General features: G+C 38.0%; 1 protein-coding gene and 1 long non-coding RNA gene across 3 annotated transcripts; both read right to left on the reverse strand.

The window, feature by feature from the left end:
* Positions 1-2,113: 2,113 nt before the first annotated feature.
* On the reverse strand, positions 2,114-7,238 carry LOC132857416 (programmed cell death 1 ligand 1-like). Of its 2 annotated transcripts, XM_060887369.1 has the most exons (5): positions 6,885-7,238; positions 4,844-4,925; positions 4,456-4,752; positions 3,729-3,755; positions 2,114-3,217 (listed from the first exon to the last, which is right to left on the reverse strand). In XM_060887369.1, the coding sequence occupies exons 2-5, from the start codon at positions 4,920-4,922 to the stop codon at positions 3,105-3,107; spliced, it is 516 nt and encodes a 171-aa protein (XP_060743352.1). In that variant the 5' UTR covers positions 4,923-4,925; positions 6,885-7,238; the 3' UTR covers positions 2,114-3,104. The 2 variants fall into 2 exon arrangements, with proteins under 2 accessions (XP_060743352.1, XP_060743353.1); XM_060887370.1 differs by lacking the exon at positions 3,729-3,755.
* Positions 7,239-10,011: 2,773 nt separating this feature from the next.
* Positions 10,012-12,939, reverse strand: LOC132857230 (uncharacterized). Its single transcript, XR_009649512.1, has 4 exons — positions 12,043-12,939; positions 11,856-11,887; positions 10,883-10,985; positions 10,012-10,776 (listed from the first exon to the last, which is right to left on the reverse strand). It is a non-coding gene; the product is annotated as an uncharacterized LOC132857230 (long non-coding RNA).
* Positions 12,940-17,480: the final 4,541 nt, after the last annotated feature.

Consider the following 17,480-nt stretch of genomic DNA (forward strand, 5'->3'; position numbering starts at 1 on the left):
TGTTCTATATTTAACGGGTTCTCTTATTATTTACGTGTGTTTACATGTAAATGAACAGAATGGGAGAGTCACAGCTCACATGTGAACACGCAGTCACTCCTGGGACAGAATATCAAAATAAGAGTCCCCCCATAAACCAATATACATTTTTAATTTGCACACTGCATAAGAAATGATGTAATCATTGAACTTATAACAATATACAGATTCCAGAGAAACAAAACACAATTGTATGCATACTTTATGTGTATCACATTATCATGGGTTAAAGCAATAATAAATTCTGAGAATTAACTTTTTTGTGAGGTGGGAAATAAATACAAAATAGAAAATACAGTTACACAAATCTACAGTTCTGTTCTATTGACAACAAAAAAACAACAAGAACATTACAATGCTCCAAGAACTGTTAAGCTGAGCTTAGTGATCTATTTCTTTTCTTCTTTAATTGGGTTTTAAGTCGTCAGAACTCGTCTTTAACACAGAGGCAGTTGAGGACGCTGGTGCAGAAGAAACTCTGGAAAAAATCTTCTTCTCAATCATCATAATAAATTAGTTTCATTTAGTTTAACTAGAGCAAACACACTCACACACACACACACAGTCACACACACACAGTCACACACACCTCACTATAGTTCCAGTTTTTGGATTCATTGCCAGGAAAATATTGTTGTATCTCATGATGGCCCAAAATCTTAATAATGGTTCTTTTTTCTTTCTTCAGCAACTGCCGAGCTGCCACTGTGGGCCCTTGAGTAAGGCCCTTAACCCTCTCTGCTCCAGGGGACTGTATTATGACTAACCCTGTAAATAAGGGTTAGTCATGATACAGAACATGTAAATAAGAGTCTATTGTTTTGTGAACTTTGAGTGAAACCCTTTATTTAACACAACATGCCTTATGTTACAAATGGGCCTGTAGTCTTTCTCCAAGCTTTAAGTTTTAAATAAGAATAAAATGTGAACTTGTCATAGTTGTTAAACTGTGTACGATGGTCTGGTTCATTAAGATGATGGGATCAGCTGTGATACAGAGACTAAGAGCTGCTGGCAGGTTAGAGTTAAAAACTCACCAAACACAAACTCTAGCAGGTAAAACAGAGACTGCACTTCTCTTTCAGGACCTTGCTGGATGTGGGATTGGAGGCCTGAGATCCTTAAGTGAATAAAGTTAAATGTGTTGATCAAAGCAGATTTTTAAAAAACTTATTGACTTAAACTTAATGAATTTATAATATCATTAATAGCCTTCTTTATTGATCCATTGTGTAATACATCCACATTTACACAACATATGAAAGACTAAAAACCATAAAGCACATAAAAAATAGAGTAGAAAAGTGATTAATTTATTACAAGAAACAATGAAAAAGTTGCTGGATCCTGGTTGGACATAACTGCAGTTAACCTTATGACCACTAGAGGTCAGTGTGCACCAGGTTGTGCTGCGTGAAAACAAGTTCAGGGAAAAGTTTCAAAGCTTCATAAAGCTTTATTTCACCCAAACCTGAAGTTTGTGTTAAGAGTTAATACTGATATTCATACTACAAATACTGTAAATAACAAAAGCACAGTAAATATCATCAAGTCTTACTTTGGAAGAAGAGAACGTGGTGTGTTTGAGGAGCAACTGAAAGAACAACACTGTGTGTAAAGTAAATGTCCATGTTGCTGGATAAATGGTCTGTAAATAGACACATGCTTTGAAGTAGAATGTATTAAAGTAACTCAGATAATCATCCCAGTGACACAACACATGAAACATTAAGGTGAATGAGCTACAACAGAAGATCAGAAGATCATGTCAAGTTCCTCTCCTGGTACCACAGACTTACACACACTGGACACATCATGTGTTTAATTCTCCTAAAATATGAAGAGCACCAAGAGGCTTTTCAAAATTAGCTCCACAAGCTAGCAGATAGTGACAGCTAGATATTTAGACCAAATAATCAAACGTAACTTTATATTTACAATTTATTTACATCTCACTTCTATGATTGTGATTTATGAGTCATGTCTCTCACACACACACACACACACACAGACACACACACACACACACCCACACACACACACACACACACAAACACACACACAGACAGCAGTATTTAAGTTTTTAATCAAGTAATTTATTTATGATTTTTTCCCAGTTAAATACAACAGACACTCCTCCTTATATAGACTTGTAGACAAAAGTTACAACTAACTCCATTAACTTCACATTATGGAAGATTCTGCTCAATATATAACGTCATGCTCATGAAGCCTGTATTTCCTCACAGGAACCTGTTCTGAACGACACAGTGAAGGTCTGATGGTTTTTCTTTTTGTTTCCTTTTGCAAAGTATAAAGTTCTAAATGCTCAAAGTTAAAAAAAAAAAAAAAAAAAAAACTACAAAAACATCTAGTATTTCTTTGAAAGCTACATTGGTAAAAAAAAAAAATCAGCAACATTTCCCTTCAGTGCTGGAAACTGAGACAGAGTTACACATCTGGCCAGAGGACAGTGTGTAGAGCTGCAGAGTTACACATCTGGCCAGAGAACAGTACAGTGATGATTTTTCACATGTGGTTTTATATCTATTAGATTTGGCACAAAACAACTTTTAATCTTTTTTATAATGTTACTGAAACCTTGAGGAGCAGCAAAGTTCCTGTACTGTTTGTTTTTTGTTTGTTTGGTTTGTTTTTCATGAAAAGTTACTAAGCTATAAAATATTTCTTAAATACTGGAACCAATAAAAATCTAGAAACATGACACCAGTAATTAGTATAAACTTTACACATAATAAAGCCAAAAGAATCTATCCAATATGAATAAACTAAAGAAACAGATGTAAACATTAACAGCATCTAAAAATCTAATTCCAAATTCAAACTTTTCTATTTGTTTCAGGATCAGAATTAATTCACTGATTTTTTCCTCTAATATCTAAAGCAGCTGTTTTTCCTGCTATCTGTCTGATCCTGATCCTGATCCTGATGGATTGTTAGATCATGACACGATGGTTCAACACTGCAGACGTTTAACAGAAAGGTGAATTTTCCTCCAGGTGAAAAGTTTACAGTGTTTTTTACAGTGTATATCTGAGTCTTCACTACACAGGAGGCTGTGATGACTTTAACTCCTTGCTACAGGAGTGAAAGAGTAAAAAGGTGAGCAGTGATGTGATGATGACCAGCGGATGAGGAGAGTTCACTACTGCGTCACCTGGAAGGAGACAAATTCATGGTTGGAATTCAAAAGCAGAAGTTTGAAGAAATTATTTTCCAACACTGTAAACACAGGACCCCAAAAAGTTTTCACTCCAAACTGATTATTTATTTATTTGTTTAGATTAGATTTTATTTTATTTCTGCGTATTTTAAAGATAAAATTCTGATGTGCTGTGATTTAATTTCTATACAGTAAAAAGAGAAATACTTCATGTTGTCATTCTGTATACATGCAGAACAATATTCTACATATACTGTTATACATACAAGGAATTCTTTTAATACGCCATACATAAAGAAATTAAAAATAAAAATAAAATCAACTGAATAAAAGTAAAACAAAATAACCTTCAAAATAAATGTTAAATTACTGTAAATGGAGAATTTTAAAGAATGTTGGTTTATAAGAATCTACTGAGCTCACGGTGTTGGTTTAAACTCAAAGCTGCTTTATGTTAAATGTTCTGCAGCGTTTCAGTTTTCAGAGTTTTATCTCCTCTTCTCACCTGAGACAGATGGCTTTTCTGGGGTTTCTTTGTGCGCAGAGAACATAGAAGAAAGAAAAAGAAAAAAAAAAAGAAAATAAAAATCTACAGGCCAAGATAACTTCAGCCATCTGTGAAGTCGGTTCTAATCTAATCTAATCTAATCTAAACCTTTAAACCACAGTACTGATGAGTTCTGGACACTGATTGGACAGAAGGTGTTGATTAATTCTCTCTAACGGCAGCCCTGACTGTATGGCAGGTTTATATTAATACACTCACTCTAATACATTATTGTTTCTATAGCAACAGCTTACAGATTTTTTTTATATAATTGATATGGTGTTTTCTGTGTGGAGAAATGTGTGTGTGTGTGTGTGTGTGTGTGTGTGTGTGTGTGTGTGTGTGTGTGTGTGGAAGCAGTTCTTCATTCAGTTTGTCAGTAACATCACAAGCTGTGTGTTTTTTGGCTTATAGACGTCTCATGACAAGCTGCTATAATGTAAGTGAGAAGAAGATCTTGTCTTCTGGACATTAAAATGACGAATGGATAAAAAGTACAATGTGACTTTCTTGGATGTATAAAAAGTTGGAAAAATAATATCAAAAATTAATCATATGTAAAAAAAAAAGTAATAAATTAATAATAAAAATTAATAACATAAATAATAAGTAGAAATAAATTGTGAAAGAAATAAAATGAGTTTTTTAACCGTTCCTTATTTGTGACGTCTGTCTGGAGGCTTACCATCGACTGAGAGTTCTACACTCTGAGTGAACGTCTTCAGGTGGCTCCTGTAGATTCCTGCATCAGTAACACTGATGTTCTTCATCACCAGAGAGCAGTTCCCTTTACGCAGCTCTTCCTCAGGAACGTCCACACGACCCTCGTATCCTTCACCCTGATACGAGTCGTTATCCAGACGTATAAACACCACCTTTTGATCCGTGCGCCACTTGACATACAGTCTCTGGAGAGACATGACCTTAAATTTACACGGCAGGACAACAGTGAATCCCTCTCGAGCAGATATATTCTGAGGAACTGCAGACAGAGGAAGATGAAAAAACGAGTATTTAGCAACATTTCAGGAATGTTCTCTTATTTCTCATAATGTTTTATTGAAGTTTGTTACCTGCACAGTTAGCAAACCAAGACGTGAGTAGAAAGGAAAGAAGTTTTGAAGAACAGTCTCTGAAGTTCTGGGTGCACATTTTCTACATCAAAACAAAGTTAAATGTTAATAAACCTGTCATTTATACATTTATACTACAGGGTTAGAGGAATAAGGCCACATTATCACACTAATAAGTGCTTTATGTGGACATTAAAATGGATTTACTGTCTTTTGCTGTGGGGGTTTTGTGTGAACTCATTCAGCTACAAGAGCATCAGTGAGATCAGACTCTGATGTTGAGATGTTAAGGAGACTCCAGTTCCAGTCAGGGCTCAGTGCAGGACACTCGAGTTCTTCACTCCAACCTTCACCTCAACATATTATATATTACAGTGTTCAGTGGTAGCTCGTGGACCTGGGATTTGAACTCACAACCATCTTAACCACTGAGCTACTACATCTCACACAATGTCTTCATGGAGCTGCTTTGTGCACACGGGTATCGCTTTGCTGGAACAGGAAATGGTTCTTCCCTAAACATCTGCACATGATAGAATCACATGACTATCTAAACCATTATCCCTCCTCCAGCACACTTTACTGTTGGTCCTGAGTTCTCCTGACATCCTCCAAACCCTAGTAGTAGTTCAACACATCTATAAATGATATGTTGTAAAGCTGGTGTCCTGTGTGTCACAGTTATAGTCACTGAGCTCTTCAGCATGATCGTATACTGGACTTCATTCAGCTGTTTTAAATGAGTGATGATTAAATAGATGAACCTGATGATTAGACAGAGTTTGTCCACATACCCAGAGTGTCCAGGAAAATACACACGAACATCTACACATACAGCTGCTGCTTCTTTAACACACTTAGAACAAAAGCTTCTCACACTTTGTCTCACACGAGTGAAGACACTTTATTTACTTCCTTTTTTCCTAAAAGTGTAGGAGACGGATATTTTTACAATTGCACAATGAAGTTCATGCTCCTTTGACTTGATAAGACTCTTATGACACTCTGTGATGTCTGTGTTCCTACTGACTTTATAAAGACTGAGGAAAAAGGTCCCTGTGTCTGTCCTTATAGCTGGGAAACAACACAAACAACAACACGGAGTTACGGGAAAATTGTCTATAGTGTTGATAACAGCAACCTCTTTAATAAAGTGTTTATCTTTTCAGTTTCATTTATTTCACCAAACTTAATGAACAATTTGATATTTTCTTAATTATTTAATTCATAATTATGTCGATCAAAACATCTGAGTTATCTATATTGAGGTAAAACTCTAAAGGTAATGCCATTGATTTCACTTTATACATTCTTTGAATTATAGAACAGTTTCAATATAAAAGATTTATTTTTCTCTAAGGGTTCAATATAGATCCCCTTTTGTGTTTCAAAAAAGATTTAACTGGCCAAGTTCAGAACCTCAGGGTTCTATATCGAACCCAATAGAAGCTCTTTATTAAGAGTGAACCTTTAACATCGTTCACTTGGAAATGCAGAATAAAGTAGTGTTAGAATGAGTTAAGACACATAATTAGACCATAAGTAATTAAACTTTGTGCATCTCAACAGGTAATGTTACAAAAATAAAATCTAATCACTGTACAGTTGATGCTACAGTCACAACAACAAGGAAAATAAACGTCTTAATCTCTAATAAAATAATTATAGACCACCAGTGTTTTATTTTACTTTTATATATATAATAAATAGGAGATTTTAAACTCATTCATGGTGATAATTAAACTTTAAAACATAATTAAGGCAAATAAGAAAAGACAAAACAGACAGAAACATTTATTTAGTCTTTAGTCTAAACTGTATATTAATTATATACAAATATTTTGATTATTTAAATTATATTAAACTAATCAAAATTCAGAAGTTTATTAACTGTTGGGTTTGAGTTTTGTCCACTGTCCAGGTGCATTAACACAATATATCAGTTACTTAACACACAATTTATTAACACATGTCCTGATAAACTCCAGACCAGCTGAATTCCCTTTTGCCCTGGATAACAGTTACAGTAAATCCTACTTACCCCAACAGCTGTGAAACATTCTGCTTTGTCAGTGAACGTGTCTTGGACAGATCAGATCTCCTCACACCAGTCTCTCTGTTTCTCCTGTAAACATCTGAACACCTCAGTTAGGTAATGGACCTGCTGTGACTCACAGTATCACTGCATTCACTTTTACTTTATCTGTTATTTGATGCTTTCTGTTGATTATGACAGGAACATTACTGCCCCCTACTGGACACCCGCTTAAACCTCACATGACATCTGCGTGATCGCTCTGAAAGAACAGCTGACCTTCAGGGATCACATGCACTGTGGTCATCTGAATATGACAGTGGGTCAGCTGACAGACAGACAGACAGACTGATAGATAAATAGATAAGTTGACACACACACACCTGCACATGCACTTATTTTTACCTGTTTGCTCACACACGTGACCTGTTCCCATGGTTAAAGTTCATTAACATTAAAGTTATAGTAGCTTTAACTCTCCTTTCTCTCTAAACAGAGTCACCAGATTTAAAGGACTGAACATTTCAGAGTCATCACTTCTACATACAGCATAAAACACATCATATGTAATTGTGTGTTTCCAGCTTTAAAGGCACAGTTTGAGGAACAAACACATTTTAGTGTCAGGGGTAATTATGGACTGAGGACATGGGTGTAAATTTCATTTAACAGTAGGGGGAGACAATAAATATAATTTTTTTAAGGGGGACACAAATAATAGTCTAATTGTACTTATAAAGACACGTCCCCACAGTGAAAAACTTTCCTTTTATCATTATTATTGTAGCATGGAGACGCGTCATTATGGTTATTTTCAAAGTTTTTCTCAGGTTCAATGACAAAGCAGATTTTTCTTCAAAACTATTTATTGCATTGTTTGTGTTGTTTACAGTTAAGCCATCAATATACAATAAAATCTAAACACGACTGTTATTGTGAAACATATAAAATAAGTAATGTCTTGTAACAAAATCAATTATTAAAGAATTAATTTACAGTAACTGCTCTATGTATAAAAACAACAAAACGGCTTTGGTGTGTTAGTTACAGTGCACTATACAACAAGCTCTTGTAAACAAGCTAACGTTAACTAGGTAAGATTTTAATCACTAATATAGCAGATTCATGGAAAATTACATCGGTAATCAGCATTTTTGCCGCAACTAATTTATGAATGAGTCTTTATCAACTACATTAAAGAGAATCGCTTTATTTAAAGTGAATAAAATCCCCTACTTAATGGAGTTTAACATTAACTGAGCCGCAGTCACACACCTGACTCGTGTGTGTAGAGTAGGTGAGATGAACTGGGAAAGAAGGCAGTGGGTCAAACCACTGTGAGGAAGGGGAGGGGAGGGGAGGGGAGGGGGAACTCAACTGTTTCTAAATGCTCAACTATTTAGGTATACATAAATATATTTTTCATAATAGAGAGTGTGATATTTTTTAAATAATTTTTTTTGGGAGGACAATCCTCTGATTTGGTCCCCTCCGTCCCCCTCCGGTATTTACGCCCATGGCTGAGGATGATAACATATGAAACAGATGATAAATATCATGAAATTCTGACTGGCTTTAAATAAGAAGACAATTGAACATCGTCCACACTGCATTACTTTCTTTTCCTCATCTTGTAGGATCTTCTCTCTTTCTGTGATGCCAGATCTCATTAAAATCCCTGAGAAGTTAAACTGAAATGTTCTCCTGCTCCTCACAGTTGTACACTTGTTCACAGTGTAGATGAAACACACTGAAATCTTCCCTCTTTCTTTTTATTGACTCTATAAGCCGAGCCCATGGTGCTATTCTCAGTCCCTGTGTAGTGACTGACATACAGAGACAGACACTAGGCACAGTGGAGCTCTGCCCTGTCTGGTAATGACAGAATCTAAAGATTTAATACACAGTTAGTCATTAAAACACACAAGTCTCTGCTAAAGGCAATATAATGTACATAATACATGTGTATATACAGTATACAGACAAGCTAACACTGTTTGGCCCCTGAGTAAGGCCCTTAACCCTCTCTGCTCCAGGGGTTCTGTATCATGACTGACATTGAGCTCTGATCTTAACTTATAAAGTTGTGATATATGAAGAAATAATCTCATTGTGCTGTAATGTAGATGTGACAAAAATAAAGGCTTCATCTTATCAATCTGTTAGCTACTAGCACATATCTGCTATGCAGCACACACACACAGACAGACACACACACACACAGACACACATACACAGACACACACACACAGACACACATACACAGGCACACACACAGACACACATACACAGGCACACACACAGACACACATACACAGGCACACACACAGACACACATTATGATAATTTATATTACTGAGAGGAGCTGAACTCAGATTCCTTCTCAACTATAAAGTTCCTACACATGACTTCAGCCATTGTACATACTGTGTTTACTGCTGCAATGTAGATGTGACACTCACAAAATAAGTTTTGTTGAGATAAGTATTTTTGTTCCTTTCCTTCTATTGCAATTGTATTTGGTTTTATTATTTATATAATGGAATACTAATGAGAGATTATGGGATAAAAACACTGACGTACTTCATCAATTGGACACAGGTTGGCAGTAACCACGAACAGTGTTATACTGGGACAATTAGAGGTGCAGAGCAAGATGAGCTCATAATCCATGTTACTGGAGAATGAGCAACAGTTGTCCTGCGTCGCTGATTTCTCAGGAAGATTTCTGATATTTTCAGGTTAGTTACACACCTTTTATGTGACTACAGATGTTTATCAGCTAATATGAATCTCCAGTGATGTGTATTCTGTAAGCTAAAAGTATGTCATGTGTAAACAGTTAAAGTTTAACAGTACGCAGTGGCGAAAATGGCGTCCGACGTCCACATATTGTTTATCTTAGTTATTCCTTATGGTTTTGGGGCATTTGTGGATTATTTCAGTGTGTGTGGAAAACAGCTATGTGTGTAGTACAATGTTAAAAGTGTAAAAAGGTAAATGTGAATGCACAACAGAAGACCAGTTACGACTGCGGCCTTGTTTATGGGCGCGCGCATGTTAATGTGATAATGATACAGATTCAGTTAATAGAACTGAGCGCCAAGTTATGCGACAGATGTGTGTATTATTGAAGTTTGGGTTCTAATACAGTAAATGTAATACAGTTTAACTGCAAATGGAATTTATTCTGTTGTATAAAGTGAACACTTATAAAATGTAATTATTACAAAAATACTCTTTTGGATAAAAGAACAAAGATGTAAGGTGTTTGAAGGGAAAATGCTTGTTTTTGGTTTCATACAAATGTTTGAGTTGTAAAATATGTGAGGATGCATTTATGTGAAAACAGACCTTATGAAGAATTATATTCTTAATTGTTACCCAAATGTGGATATAACCTGAGCTTCAATACAAAGCAGACAAAAATAACAGAAAATGATTCATGATTGCAGGTGCAAAGTTAAAATGAAGTTGAAAATAAATATAATCCGTGTTACTGGAGAATGAGCAACAGTTGTCCTGCGTCGCTGATTTCTCAGGAAGATTTCTGATATTTTCAGTTTCAGGATTATATATATATCTGCCAGTGGGGACCTAGCCAGGACCCGCTACATAAACACAACAAACTACATCAAAATAAAACAACAAATAAAAATATAAATGTAAAAATTACTGCTGTTCACAGTTCATTATTTAGTGTAACATCACATGACCAAGACCAAGTCAGGTTAGATAGAAGAGTAACTGATGGTCCATGATGTGTGATCTGAGAGTTCTGCAGTAAATCAGAAGATCCTGACATGGTGATGAAGCTCCAGAGATGAACATCAGCTCAGTGGTGCAGGGATGAAGTTTAAGATGATCTGAAATCCATGATGAGATCAGAGCAGACCATCTGAGAGAGGAAAGGAGAGGAGAAGGTGGTGAAAATAACAACTTTATACCATGTAAAAAATGCCAAAGTTCATCTCTAAAGAAAAGAAATAAATAATTGGTGCCACCTTGTGTTGGTCATTAACTCTGTGGTTGTGTGTTGACTGTTGTGGACGTCACACTGTCGGACGTTGCGTCGAAATGAATAGTGTCCAACGGTCTGTTTCCATCCTGTAGAGAGATTCAGATTCAGATGATGAAGAAACACTGAAGAGTTTTTTTCTGTTTATTGTCTAAACTTTGACATTAACTGCACTGTTCTGTTTACTGAATTCTGTTCACTTACATTTATTAGAATATTTCACACTTTTCTTGTCACATTTCTAATTTAATCCCCTTAAACACTTGGCTTATTATTGTGGCTTCATATTAGATTAATAACTGATAATAAATCCTATAAATAAATAATATTAGTGTAAGAGTCAGAACACTTCAGACTGAGTGTGTGATGGTGACTGAAAAAAACAGGACAATGTTTTTACTTTAATGTAAAAGTCCAGTTTTTTCTCTTTGTTCCTAACACATAGAACCTGGAACATAGTGAATAAATAATACTGATGTAAGTCATGACCTCAACACGAGTGTATTATGTGACTGAAACAGGTTTGTTTGTGTTTGAATCTCGTCTCAGTCATTTATAGAAATCCCACGGAGCCCCTTCCCTCCATCTCAGTCTGAACTTTCACCTGCACATCAAGATCATTCTCTGTGCTCAAAAAAACTGCTCCATGAAAAGGAAATAAAAATAACACAGAAAATAAAGTACCACAGAAAGACCAGAAGTATAAAGTATAAATAAAAAACTTTGAGGCTTCTTCTGACCAAAGATTCTGATCTTGTCTAATGTACCTTTAAAATGACAGTGACCCAAAGTAGGCAGGGAGGGTTGCCATGTTTCTATAAACTCCCCACCTGAACTACAACCAAACTCTAACGATGTTTTTTGTTTAACAACAAAAAAGTGGTTAAAATTTTATTTATTATTATTATTATTATTATTATTATTATTATTATTATTATTATTATTATTTTATTTTGTACCTGTTCAGTGGAGTTGGCGGCACGTCTGCAAGCTGATAGGTGATGATTTTCCGTTTTCAGAAACATAAGATAAATTATTTTAAAATTATAATATTAGACAATAATTTTAGACACGTTAAACACAATTAAAACAAAAATTCTCTCTGATTCTTTCAGACATTAAACCTACAATTTTAACCAGTTTTACCTATCACCCTGTAGTACACAGACACACAGATGATGATGATGATGATGATGATGATGAAGATTACGCTCACAACATCTAAAATAATCCAGTTCTTGTCGAATAAAGATCCTCTCTCATTAACACTGTCCTCTAAAACACACATTAAACCACACAGAGATATCAGTACAGCGCTGAGGAAAACGTGTCCTCAAAGAAAATCTATCAAACATCAGACTACATTTACTGATATTGTTCAGTGTTTTTCAGCCATACATGCAGATGATGTCATCACTGATCCTTAAATAATAATCAGTGTTGTGCTGCTATAATAATATGAAGTGTTTTATTAAAGTTTATCCAGGAACAATAAGAGATGTTTAGAACTGGAGCTCACACCAGATTAAGAAAAGCCCTGTACTTTAGACACACCCCCTTGTCATGTCATTAAAATCTAACCAGGTTCCTTTTTCCATCCTAATGTACTGCTTTTTCCATGAAACCCTGTTCAGAGTGAAAGGATCACAAACACTGGATCACTTTCATTTATTCTACATTTATAATGTTTTAATCAACTGGAAATGGAAAGTGAAGATATTTTATCAATGTCAGATCAGAGTTATTGGTTAAGAACCATTTCAGTACTTTATCAGATCACAAGGCTCTTAGATGAGGATTGAGTGTTGATTATTGAGAGGAAGTGACTGAGTGTGTGCTGAAACAGTAGTGAAATACAGGACAGGAGGTGTGTGTTCTCCTCACTCAGTCTAACACAGCCATGAAAAGCTTTAGAATGATCTGTGGGAACATTAAACTGTGTAGTTCTCTCTCAACCAGGACTGAAAAACACTGACATCTACAGGAAACATGCTGCTCAAGTCACTCAGTAACTTTCCAGACATTTTAAACTTTGTGTACTGATATGTGTTGTACTCAGTATCGTCTGAGATTAATCCACTTACCAACAACTGACAGTTTAACCTTCTGGACCAAGACAGATTTCTGTGTGTCTTTCATTAACATGTAGCTTCTGTAGATTCTTGTATCATTAACACTGATGTTCTTCATCACCAGGGAACAGTTTCCTTTAAGCAGCTCGTCCTCAGGAACGTCCACATGACCCTCATATCCTTCACCCTGATTTACATCTTTACCCTTTCGATCAAACACAGTCTCAGTATTGATAAACCACTGAACGTCAGGTGTCTTGATGGACAGATGACTCCAATCACACGGCAGGACAGCTGTGGAACCCACTGGAGCTGATATCTGAAGAGCTTCAGAGACACAGAAAAACCTTTTAGGAAATGATCTGATGTTAGGAACTTTATATTTTTATTTCTTTTATAGAAACTGATTGTTTTTGTTGTCCTGTGAGCTTCATATCTGATCACTTGTTCTTGTCCACATGGAAGTAAAAGTTTTTTAATTGTTGCTGCAGGATCTCAGTCCTGATGAACATCTCTAATCTCACCCAGATGACCTCTGAACCTTTCTGACAAACTTTCTACAAATAAAATATTGTCTGTGTCTTTGTCAGGACTCAGCCCAGACTTTTGGCCATGTGCCTTTGTTTACGTTCCTTATCACGTGTCTGCCCCGCCTTCGTCTGCTCCTCCCTGTCTCCACACCTGTTCTTAATTGTGTCTCATTGTCTTTAGCAGAGGTGGGTAGTAACGAGTTACATTTACTCCGTTACATTTACTTGAGTAAGTTTTTGAAAAAATTATACTTCTAGGAGTAGTTTTAAATCACTATACTTTTTACTTTTACTTGTGTAGATTTGTGAAGAAGAAACTGTACTCTTACTCCGCTACATTAGGCTACAATGAGCTCGTTACTTTTCTTTTTACCTCTTTGGTATTCTACGCATCAATTTTAATGTTTAATTTTGACAGATAGAGAAACTTCCGCTAAGGCTCTACCACGTGACTGTGTTTCACCAATCAAACGTAGTTGTGCAGTCTCGTCACGTTACCATACTCAATCTCAGCGGCGGGACGCGTTAGTTAGTGTAACTGATCGGGTTCACCTAAACTGAAATGCCACTAAAAAAATAAGAAGCGGAGGCTCATTGTTTGATCATCAACTCTTTTTTTATTATTATTCTCCAACGTGGTGCTTCACACCAAACTTCCCGAGAACACTGCCCTCTTCTGCGCATGCCCACACGCCATCTACGGCGAGCCCAGAGAGGAAAATGTATTACACTCACAAATCACAATGCTCAGCATAACATCAACATGCACTCCAACTCACAGATTACTGTAGGTCTGTTACATACGTCCCCCCCTGACAAAATAAACGTCCCCGTTTACACCACTGAACAATAAACCCCATAAACATATGAGCATCATACATAAATAAAACACCGCTGTATTAAAGTGCATAAGGAGCATATTGTAAGGCACAGTTCCATACTTTAACTTTGCATCACTTTCAAACACTCTTTAAACAGTACAGCGCATTGAACAAACTCCCAAACAATTGCAAACCAGGAGCATAGATAGCACCACTATACCACTATAACAGTACTAACAGTGATATTAATACAGAACAAAATGCTTGAAATGACCCGGAGGTTTCAAAACCCTCCCTGTTCTGCTCACATTTGGTTCTGGCTGTCTTTCCACACAGTGCTCTTCAGGCAGAGCACTCAGGTCACTCTGAGGGAGAACACACTCCTGTCTACCCGGCATATCCACCTCCGAGGAGGATGATGTGGGGAAGGAATTAAATGCATTAGGCAATGTCTGGTTCCGTGTCAGAGAGGGAATAGGCAATGTATAAGGCCGTATCCTGTCGTAATGCACAACCTGCGCCCTCTCATCAGAGTCCAGAGGATCGACAATTCGATAAGTCAAGCCCAGTTCACCGCATGAGCCCATGACCTGAACAACTTTATAAGCTCCCTTCCAATGGGGCGCCAGCATCATGCGACTCTCAACAGGATTGTTAAGCCACACCAAAGCACCCACAGTGTAAGGTTGGTGACGGACTCCTTGATCATGATACATTTTCTGACGTTCATGAGCAGCCTCGCTATGCATGCGCGCACTGCTGAAGGCAGAGTCCAGTTTTTTACGCAATGAATGAACAAAATCAGTATGGGATCCTGTCATGTTGGGGGCAAGTGCCCGAGTTGGAAACAGCACCTCAGCAGGCACCCGTGCCTCCCGGCCATGGGTCAAAAAGTACGGTGTAAAATGAGTGCTGGAGTGAGGTGACGTGTTGTAAGCGAAAGCAACATGTTTCACATACTCATCCCATTCTCCTCCATGGGTTAGCAGTGTCTTAGCCAACTGGTCAGTCAGTGTCCTGTTAAAGCGTTCAACCATACCATCTGACTTTGGGTGGTAGGGAGTGGTGCGTGTCTTTTTAATGTTTAGCCACTGGCAGAGGCTCTGGCTAACACATACCAATTGCCTTTAGTGGTCACCGGCAGCTCTAGAATGTCCATAGCCACTCTCTCAAAAGGACGGGCAGTCTGGGAACCTCCCATAGGTGCTCGGTGGGACGGAACAGGACCTCGACGCGTCTGACATGCTCTGCACTGCTCACACCATGCTCTGATGTCCCTGTACATGGAAGGCCAGTAACAGAATTTTCTTGCCTGTTCCCACACACGCTCAGAAGAGAAGTGGGCGGAGGCTGGGGCCCCATGCAGCTGTAAAAGAGCATCAGGAATCATAGCGGCGGGTACAACAATTTGTAATATAGGATCACCGGTGAGTGAACAGATGACAGAGCGGCACAAGAGTCCATCAATAATTGAGAGGCGATTGAACTCAGTCCAAAGTTTTTTCAAGCACTGAGAGGCACCTTGTAACTGTCTCCTAGCAGGCTTCTGTGACTGCTCCGCCCAATCCAAAACAATTCTGATGTCAGGATCGGCCTGTTGCCCTAATGTCCCATGTATTGAAAGATAGAGCGTTCATGGAAATTGTATTTAAATCAGGAATGTCAGATAGGTGCGCAGCAGTACCTTCCTTTGCAGAATTAACAACTTTTAAGGGACATAAATTGTCACTACTTGGTCGACCTGAACTCACCACATTGACTTCTGACATCCCATTATTATTGGACTCTGCGCCAACCTGGTCGGGTGTTACCGGGCGACAAGATAGAGCGTCTGCATTCTTGTGACGGTTCCCTTCCTTGTGAATGATGATCCAATTCAGTGGATTGAGTTCCATAATCCATCGTCCCCTCCTTCCTGTTGGGTCGTTTTCAATAGACATACGTAGCAGAGCTAACAGCGGCCGATGGTCTGTGATAATGGTAAATGAAGACAGTCCAATGTAATGCCTGAATTCTCTTACCACCCACACAATGGCCCACAGCTCCCGGTCAAAAGTGGACCACCGCCTCTGTGTGGAGTTCAACGCCCGGCTGGCATAGGCGACAACATGCTCCAAGCCGTCTCTATCCTGGGCGAGCACAGCACCGACCACCAGATTGGATGCATCTGTGTGAATTTTAAACGGCACGTTGAAGTCAGGCAGAATCACTATAGGCTCAGATGACAACACATTTTTTAGGAAATTAAAAGATTCGTCACATTCAGTAGACCACACAAAGGGCACATTCTTACCAACAAGCTGGTTCAGTGGAGCAGCATATTTCGAAAAGTCTCTGACAAAGCGCCTGTAATATGAACAAAGTCCCACAAACGCTCTGACCTCAGATGGGGATTGGGGAACTGGCCAGTCCCGAACCTTTACCGTGTTCCTAGGATCAGGCTGGAGTCCTTTCTGAGAAATAACATGACCCAGAAAAATCACATGATCCCTCGCAAGGTGGCACTTTTTCGGATTTAATTTCAGTCCGGCAGACTGAATTCTTGAAAACACTTCCTGTAAGCCCGACAAGTGTTCGTCAAAAGTTTTGTTGTAAATCAGAATATCATCCAAATATACCATGCAGACGTGCCATGGGAGCCCCCTGAGGACTAATTCGATCAAACGTTGGAATGTAGCAGGAGAGTTTGAGAGGCCCATTGGCATGGATCGCCACTGATAGAGTCCCTGTCCCGTCGTAAATGCTGTTTTTTCTCTGTCCTCCTCAGCAACCTCTACCTGCCAGTACCCATTAGAAAAGTCCAAAGTACTGAACCACAACGCGCCTGCCAACCATCCAGTTTATCATCTACATGAGGTAGTGGGTGAGAGTCTTTCACAGTCATGCTATTTAAGCGTCTGTAGTCAATACAGAAACGCCAGGCACCACATTTCTTTTTAACTAACACCACTGGTGATGCCCAGGGGCTGCAGCTCTCCTCAATGACACCATCTGCCAGCAGACCCGCCACTTGTCTCTCTATTTCCATACGTTTCTCAGGGGACACACGATATGGGCGCTGTTTGATAGGAGCCTGCTCCCCCGTTCTAATGTGATGTTTGATCAGTTTGCATTTACCTGAATTTTTCCCGGAGGAGCTAAAGATGTCATTGGACTGCGCA

Source organism: Tachysurus vachellii, chromosome 14 (assembly GCF_030014155.1).
Source record: "Tachysurus vachellii isolate PV-2020 chromosome 14, HZAU_Pvac_v1, whole genome shotgun sequence".
NCBI lineage: Eukaryota > Metazoa > Chordata > Actinopteri > Siluriformes > Bagridae > Tachysurus > Tachysurus vachellii.

Bases quoted from the DNA above. Each gene is read 5' to 3' on its own strand.
- LOC132857416 (XM_060887369.1), bottom strand. From the start codon at position 4,922: ATGTGCACCCAGAACTTCAGAGACTGTTCTTCAAAACTTCTTTCCTTT. The intron at 4,753-4,843 runs GTAACAAACTTC...CTCTGTCTGCAG, and splicing joins TTGGTTTGCTAACTGTGCAG to TTCCTCAGAATATATCTGCT. The intron at 3,218-3,728 runs GTGAGAAGAGGA...GTCTCCTTCCAG, and splicing joins AGAAAAGCCATCTGTCTCAG to GTGACGCAGTAGTGAACTCT.